The 8,881-nt window shown below is 39.1% G+C and overlaps 1 protein-coding gene across 1 annotated transcript in view; it reads left to right on the top strand.

The window, feature by feature from the left end:
- LOC106535185 (AN1-type zinc finger protein 3) overlaps nucleotides 1–2,286 on the top strand; it is a 47,543-nt gene extending 45,257 nt beyond the window's left edge. Inside the window, exon 6 of the mRNA XM_014032127.1 lies at nucleotides 232–2,286. Within this exon, the coding sequence (XP_013887581.1) occupies nucleotides 232–386 (155 nt within the window). The 3' untranslated portion in view covers nucleotides 387–2,286. The remainder of the gene's footprint in view (nucleotides 1–231) is intronic.
- Nucleotides 2,287–8,881: the final 6,595 nt, after the last annotated feature.

The following is an 8,881-nucleotide window of genomic DNA, read 5'->3' as shown; positions in this document are numbered from 1 at the left end:
CTACCCAAACTATGCCCATACAAGTCAATGTGGCCTAACATAGCTACCCAAACTATGCCTACACCCAAGACACTCCCAGACTGCAGAGACCTCCTTCTCTGGTCTTGAAAAACTGTTTTTCTTTAACATTTATTGGCATCTACCCCTAATAATGTTAGCTATATGTCACAGGAAGTCTGATCTCAGTAAATTAACTGTCTTTCTGTCTTTTACCTACAACCCTCCCTCCAGGTTATGTCTTCTGTATGCTCCATCGTCTTCCTGAGCAGCACGAGTGTCTCTTCGACCACCTGGGTCACGGGCGTCAGGAGGCTGTCCTCAAGATGGTCAAGCTCGACCGTAAGGTGGGCCGCTCATGCCAGCGTATCGGGGAGGAGTGCTCCTGAGCAGCTGTTTTCCACGCCCCAGGGAACCCTCTCAAATGGTGTCTCATTGCAAACAGGGATATGATTTTTTTTCTTTAATTTAATTCTACAGGGTTTATACCGGTTTTCTTTGGTGAGGATGCAAACCTGCATTCTTTCACTTTACAATTCAGCTCATTCTTTTGATTTCTGAACATTGTCCACTTTTTGTTTGTTTCCTCTTCCTGTCGGCTTGATCATATCCCGTCTGCTAAGATGCCTTTTGGAAAAAAAATTCTAACAAATCCAACAATGACAGAACAATCCAGAGCAAAGAAAAATAAGATCTCTTCACTTTCTTGGGAGTTCCTAACTATACAAGTATGAATGGTGTGGAAGTGAATAAAGATATGTTGAGAAAATACATCGCTTTATACAGTTGTTTGTTTTGGAAACCAGACTGTACTCTTTACCTCAGAGAAGAAGGAAAAAAACGATCAGAAGGAGAAAATGGAGAAAGAATTGGTCATCTTTCTTGCACACTTTGGCTTTGGCGCTGTTTATAAACTGTTCTATTTACCTCAGAATCCAGACCAGAGCTGCTTTGAACCCTGCACCAAGAAGGACTTGGTGAGGCAAGAAAGCTTGCCAGCCTCAAGTTAAATCATGTCTATTCTCAACCCCCCACCACTCTGCCATCCACCACGTTCAGTCTCAAAACAAACCCCCAATCACTCTCCTCAGGATACCCAAGCTCAACTTCTCCAGATCCATCCTCCTCTGCTTTATGAAACTTCATCTACTTTTTTTGTTTTGATTGAAGGCTTTTCTGCCACTGTGGACTATAAAAGTGACAGGATACTGATGCTCTGTATTCAGGACTTGCAGCTTGTGTCGAAGTTAAACACATTTAAAGCGGGGACCGCAAACTGCTCATTCTTGGATTACACAAAGACCCGTGTTTAATGTTGGGCAGTGACTGAGGAATTGACTAGCTTTTACTTTAACATTTTGTGTCAATCTGTCCCATTATCCCTATGAACTTTTCAAATTCAAGCATTTCCTCCTCACATCTAAGTTCTGTATTAGCAAGTGTGTGCTGGAAGTATGCAAAACCTTAAAGAAGAAGAAAAATAAAAAAAATACGAAAAAAGACAAGGGACTGTGTGTTGCTATGGAAAGACTGAAACTGGAAATATTACATATTGATCCACTTTTGCAAATACACACAGCCTAACTCTTTTGTTGGATGTGCTCAATCCTTGTTTAAACTGAGCACAAACGTAAAATTAGACATTGTATAATTTTTTTTGTTTTAGTGTGGACTGTATGCACGTCAGAGGGTCCTGCCACAGACGGCAACAGCTGTTCTGTTGACACATCTGATGTTTTAGGCCTTCACTGCTGCTCAGTTATGTTGCCAGCATTGAATCAAAACTGTTTTGCTTTATCTTCTTTCATCATTGCATTATTATTTTAAATATATATTTTGATTTTCAGCCAGCATGATAATCAAGTCCACCCTTCTTAATTTTACCTTTTTTAGTTCTTCAGCATTTTTTTAAATGAATATTTTACCCACTCTGCCTCCCCCTTTTGTCGTTTTGCTGTTAATGAGGGAATTCAGCCGTGATGAGCAGAGTGTTTAAAAAGCAAAATCAACACACTTGACATGTTTTCTTGGTGGACTGTGCAAAGAATGAAGAGGAAATATTCAATGAATGAATCTTGTGTATCTTAAAGAGAAGCTCGTTCAGCCTCTTTTCTGTTTCAGACTTACATTTAGGCGTTGGGCTGTGATTTATTTTTTGTTGTAATGTGGTTATGAAAAATGGGAAAATGAATGTGGAAGATTATATATTTTCTTTGCTTTACTTTGGTCTCCTTTTCAACTCATTTTCTTTTACTGGTTTAAAGAAAATAAAGTCATTTAGACAAAACATTACCATCTCTGGTGTACTTACTAAACTGTGGATTGTTTTGTGAAGTTTGTAATGGGATTTTTTTCAAATTCTTTACAATACATTTGTAAATTTGAGACTGATTTCTATATATTTTTTGCAATGGGTTTTTTAAAAAAATGCGTGTAGGTGAGATTGGTTGAGCTTAAACACTCTGGCTTCCTTCCATGTCTCAACATCTTGCTAGTGTTTTCAGTGATGTTCAATGCTTGCGGAGCGCTGCTGTAAAGCTACACCCATCAGGTCTGCATGCTTTAAAAAATCCTGTTTGTTAAAGGAGACGTTTATCTTAGCAGGCATCTGGTGGCTGCAACGTTTCTCTTAGATGGCATGCACTAATTATTACTATGGGGAAAAAATCCTGCTTCAGTGCTGATCAAAAGCTGTCTTTAACTTCTGGAGTTGGTCTGCTGCCAGTCTGTATCTAATCGTGTCCTTCCCATCGCCCAGCTGAGCCTAAACTGTACAGGTTAGCATTAAATTGTGAAGATTTTTTCTTTAAGTTCAGTTCTCTGCTGGAAATGTGACAACAGTTGCATCTCCTCTAACTCGCTCTGATTGTGCTTCTTTTTTGCTCATTTTGTAGTAAGTTGTGTGAAAAACAAAGTACACCCTCTTTCAGTTCCAAATGTATACATATCAGGACAGCTATCAGTTATTTTTCAATTAATTTTTTCCTCACTAACATTTAACCTTAAATGAGCAACATTATGGTTACAGCTTGTTCTTTTAGCTCTTTAATAAAACAGCAACGCAAAATGTAGAAGTGGCAATAAAAGCAAACCATTTTTAACATGTAGAAATAACTATGATATTATGTAAAACCAATCATCTTTTGTGACCTTATCAGTGTTTTACACCCTTACATATGATTTGTGGGGTATTCATCTTTAGTTGCTTTAAGATCAGAAAAAAAGTTTTTTGTTTTTTTTTGTTTTTAAGTCTTGACATGTTAAACTTTAGATTTAAAGCACAATGTACTTTTTGTCTGCTGTTTTATTCCATGTGTGCCATACAGGATTTTGAATCGTCTAATACAGACGGCATTACAGTTTTTTTTTATATACACTCACCGGCCACTTTATTAGGTACACCTGTCCAACTGCTCGTTATTACTTAATTTCTAATCAGCCAATCACATGGCGGCAACTCAGTGCATTTAGGCATGTAGACATGGTCAAGACAATCTCCTGCAGTTCAAACCGAGCATCAGTATGGGGAAGAAAGGTGATTTGAGTGCCTTTGAACGTGGCATGGTTGTTGGTGCCAGAAGGGCTGGTCTGAGTATTTCAGAAACTGCTGATCTACTGGGATTTTCACGCACAACCATCTCTAGGGTTTACAGAGAATGGTCAGAAAAAGAAAAAACATCCAGTGAGCGGCAGTCCTGTGGGCGGAAATGCCTTGTTGATGCCAGAGGTCAGAGGAAAATGGGCAGACTGGTTTGAGCTGATAGAAAGGCAACAGTGACTCAAATAACCACCCGTTACAACCAAGGTAGGCAGAAGAGCATCTCTGAACGCACAGTACGTCGAACTTTGAGGCAGATAGGCTTCAGCAGCAGAAGACCACACCGGGTGCCACTCCTTTCAGCTAAGAACAGGAAACTGAGGCTACAATTTGCACAAGCTCATCGAAATTGGACAAGAGAAGATTGGAAAAACGTTGCCTGGTCTGATGAGTCTCGATTTCTGCTGCGACATTCGGATGGTAGGGTCAGAATTTGGCGTCAACAACATGAAAGCATGGATCCATCCTGCCTTGTATCAACGGTTCAGGCTGGTGGTGGTGGTGTCATGGTGTGGGGAATCTTTTCTTGGCACTCTTTGGGCCCCTTGGTACCAATTGAGCATCGTTGCAATGCCACAGCCTACCTGAGTATTGTTGCTGACCATGTCCATCCCTTTATGACCACAATGTACCCAACATCTGATGGCTACTTTCAGCAGGATAATGCGCCATGTCATAAAGCTGGAATCATCTCAGACTGGTTTCTTGAACATGACAATGAGTTCACTGTACTCAAATGGCCTCCACAGTCACCAGATCTCAATCCAATAGAGCATCTTTGGGATGTGGTGGAACGGGAGATTCGCATCATGGATGTGCAKCCSACAAATCTGYRGCAACTGTGTGATGCCATCATGTCAATATGGACCAAAATCTCTGAGGAATGCTTCCAGCACCTTGTTGAATCTATGCCACGAAGAATTGAGGCAGTTCTGAAGGCAAAAKGGGGTCCAACCCGTTACTAGCGTGGTGTACCTAATAAAGTGGCCAGTGAGTGTATATAGCAATTTAAAAAGCAACTTTTTAATGAGTTTTCTTGTTGATGTGCACCAAACTTCAGTGGCACAAAAAGTAAGGTAATTTATGTTTGACATTTCTTTGCGTCTTGGCAATAAACAAGCATCTGATTGACAGCCCCTGTGGGTCCCAGAAGCTCTAAACAAGAGTCAAAAACAATAATGTTTTCAGATTAAAGGGGAAATTAAGACTTTCCAATGGTATAAGATTTATTGCCAAGAAGCATTGTTACAACAAAGAAATAATCCACCAAACACAAATGTATTTACATTTTCTGCTAAGTTTAGTTTAATTTAATTTTTGTTTTTTGTATTTTAGCCTATTTATTTCTGACAGGAAGAGCATGTTTTCCTCTTCCGCGGAATAAGGTTTGTAATCTTTTAAGCCCTCCTTAGGCTTTCTGAAGCCCTCCTTGTTACGTTTGTTACTGTCTACACTCCTCTTCATGTTAAATGTTTTCCTGATTATATTATGACACCCTGGTTGAAGCCTCGCGCCAGATCTGAGTGCAACGAGGAGCATGAGCTGTGTATTTGCAGGAGGCTGCCCAGTGTTGGAGAAGGATTTGGAGCATAAGATGTTGTGGCCAGTGGTTAGTAATCTTCTTACAGCTCAACAAATAAGAAAGCCTGCCATTCTTTCCGCCTTGATTGGCTACAATCAGCCATGTACTCAATCTGTATATTGAACACTGCCTTCTCTCTTTGCCCTTCATCTTTAGACTGCAATCACTTTCACTCTCCAACATGCTCACACTTTTTTTTCTCCCACAGCACAAGAGGGGAAATTGCTGATGCGTTCGTTTCTTCTCAAAGAAAGTTTGAATCAGATATTAGAATTAAATAAAGATCTTATGTAAACATTTTAAAGCAATTGTAGGTAACAATGTTTGAAATGAGAGGATCACTTTCACTGTCGGCTGCTGTTTTCCAGTCAGAGCTCGTCTTCTACAGTGTTGGTATAAGTTCACTTGTTCTTATTCAATTTGATGAGCACTCAGCAGTGTGATAGTATGTCTGTAATTACATTGCAGCCATTACATCCACTTTAGCACACAGTTTTGTCATCCAATAGGATCCTAAATAACACACAAAAATGGAAAACTAATCTTCGATTTAGATAATGTAGCCCATGTTTTAAAATGGGAAGTGTTGGCTTCAGATTTTAAAGACAGGCTGTGTAACTCAGAGTTAATGGTTGCATCAAGTAAAATGTATTTCGTCAGTGCATAAACAATGCATATAATTAGTAATAATGTAGCTAATGCAAAAGGAAACCTGACTAGATTATGAATTGTCCCACAGGTTTTAATCTAGGTTAGCTATTTTAGTTTTCAAGGCAGTGTTGGGGAATAATGTTTGTTAAAGCGGCATTGTTGTAAAATTTGCTTTCAGTGTTTAAAAGTTCCCGTGAGTCCAGGATTTAAAAATTGGTGTTTTTTATCACTCTGATGCAGTTCAGAATCTTGTTACAAATTTGTATCATGTGCATCATTAGAGGCATAGTTCACGTTTTTGAAAAGTTATGTAGAATAGTTATGTGTAGTTAGTGTCTTACATGCATTAGACAACAGTCAAAGCAATTAGTTTGAAGAATTGTAGAGATCATCTCACAAGGATGTTAAGCAAATCAAGGGCTTCTTTAAGAGTGAGTTTCTCTCATCTAACACAACTGGGACCTTGTCACCACAGACACCATCTTTTTATTTGTTGTATCTAAAAAAATTCTCGTAAACATTTCACTGTTTGTAGAATATTTCTTCTTCATAGAAACACCAAAAAAACGTCCAAAGCACTTATTTTACAACAATGGCCTTTTTGTTGCACTTGTTTAGTAGGTTAGTTTAGATGTGTGGTTTGATGTCGTTTTCAAAAGGCTGTGTTTTGGTTTGACTACATGAAAACTCAAAGGTGGCTTTTTAAGATTAAATTTATTTTATGCTGAAAACCAATTTTCAAAAAATATAATTTTGGCCTTTCTTAAATGTTGTTTACATGAGGCCAGGCTGACGCAACAAAATCTAAGGCGTTAAATTGAGGTCGTTAGTTTTGCTCAAAATAAAAGTTTTTGAAACTGAAAAAAAAAAAAGCTATTTGAAACTGAAATATAATTTTAAAACTGACCCCGGCTACAGCCTGGATGTTTATACTGCAAATTGAGTGCTTCCCCTGGTCAAAGTTAAACAGTGACCCAGGCCGACCGCTTGAGCTCCGTGTCCCTGGAGCTAAACCCATTGCACCTAAATGCATATTATCAGGTATAAAACAAATCGAAAGGAAGAGGAGAGACAGTCTGCAAACACTGTATGGAACTAATTGCTAAATAATAACTAATAACTGCTAAAAAAAATGACCTTTTAATGGACTGACAACATTTGATTCAAAGCAGGTGGTTCCTGAATGCAACAGCTTGTCCAGCCCGTGTTGAGCTGTCAGTCATGATTCTGCACTCCATATCATCCGAGGCCCCGCCCCCACACCAAAACAGGGCCAAAGGTTTGAAACTGCAGAAATTTAATTTGAAATAAAAAAATTGAAACTGATGATACAAGANATTCTATTCTATTCTATTCTATTCTATTCTATTCTATTCTATTCTATTCTATTCATACTTTACTGATTTTTTTATCCAAACAATCAATGATTGAAAAAGATAAATCAGGAAAATTAACAAGGCTGCTCAAACTTGAAATTTTAATACAGATGTGCAACCATGGATCACCAGTACTCTGTAAAATAAAATTTAAAAAGTTCAAGGGGCATTTGATGGTTCAGAGGGAAAAGGGCAGGTGCTCAAGCACAAAACAGCATCTATCTGTACACATCCCTGACTGTCAAACAGTTTAACATGGAAGGAACATCTAAAGAGAATATTTCACCGGATATCCCACGACAACAACTTGATAGTGCTGCAGTAGGCTTTTTGCAAGATCTCATGGCAGGCGATGGCCTAATATCTAAAAACATTGTTACATCTAGAAAAAAATTGGCAGCACAAACATATTTTTGCAAAGTAAAAAAACAAAATTAAGAGTCTATGATTGCATTTTTCTTTCTCTTTGAAAGCTTTTAGTTGGTTAGAAATGTGTATCAGAGCAGGCAGTGGGTTTGTGCTCTGTGTGATTTGGCAGCCAGTCATTCATATGCCTCCTCGGAGTTCAGCAGTTTAACACGAAGCCTGTTAAAATGCCCCGGCAGCTGTCAATCTGGCTGCTACACTGGCCTTGTTAGAACCAACATGGGGAGAAGAGAGGACTGCAGTCTCCGATACTCATTGTGCATCCACCACCACCTCCTGTTTATTGTCAACAAGACAGTTAGAATGTGTTCGAGCTAGAATAACAAAGCTCTAATGAGAAGCGTGCTACATAAGCGTGTGTATCGCTGTGAAGGCAGTGGAGCCTTTAGTTGGTCAAAGGGTTAAAAGTGGCTAAATGAAGCAGGCCAGCAACAGATCACTTAGCATTCCCGTCAGGAAGGCTGGAGCACAGGCTTTGATAGGATGCTTGGACTCTCAGCTTTCAGTGGAAGCTAGCAGCAGGTTCTCTAATAAAAAGTGGAGCCTATTGAGCCTTTCTAGGTCAAATGCCATGTGGATCAATCAAAGGCATGCGGACCACATTCCCCCTGGCAAGTCCACAGGTGGTACAAACTAGGAAACATAGTGTAGAAGTCAAAATTGCGGCCCAAAGGACTCCCTACAAATTCCCTTTAATCCTTGGCCTGGTCAGGCTAACAGCAGTATGTGTGCTTGAAGGGCATGCTGGACACTTTTTTTTCAGTGGGGTCAAGTTTCCTGCTGCCGTTCTACAGAGGCTCCACATGAKATGGTCCCTTTGTAGAGACACAGAGGGTTTTTCACATTTATATTCTTCCCACAGCTGAGAAAACGTATGGCTGATGTCACCAAATAACTTCTCCAAAAGASGTAAAATACTTAACAGGTGTGAATACTTAAACCATTTAGGGCATTTCAAGAAGCATATTGCTGTGGGTATAGGTGCAAAAATGTAAACCTTTCACAGTCTAGCTGCAGACATGGAAGCCTTTTCTTTTCACAGTTACAGGTGGTAATCAGTTTTAATTGCTTTYCTTCTAAGAACTTGTAATATCACATTCAGACTCAAGGCTTACTGGACATTTATCAAGGCTTTGTGCATGGTTTGCATTTGATAACCAAGCAATGTCTGCATCGTTCAACAAGAAAAAAAATTAAAATTAAAAAAGTAGAAAGCTAAAGTTAAATATTAACAAAAAGAAACATTAAATG

Source organism: Austrofundulus limnaeus, unplaced genomic scaffold, assembly GCF_001266775.1.
Source record: "Austrofundulus limnaeus strain Quisiro unplaced genomic scaffold, Austrofundulus_limnaeus-1.0 Scaffold1380, whole genome shotgun sequence".
Lineage (NCBI taxonomy): Eukaryota > Metazoa > Chordata > Actinopteri > Cyprinodontiformes > Rivulidae > Austrofundulus > Austrofundulus limnaeus.
The sequence above is the reverse complement of the archived record's forward strand: the minus strand, read 5'-3'. Positions and strand labels throughout refer to the sequence as shown.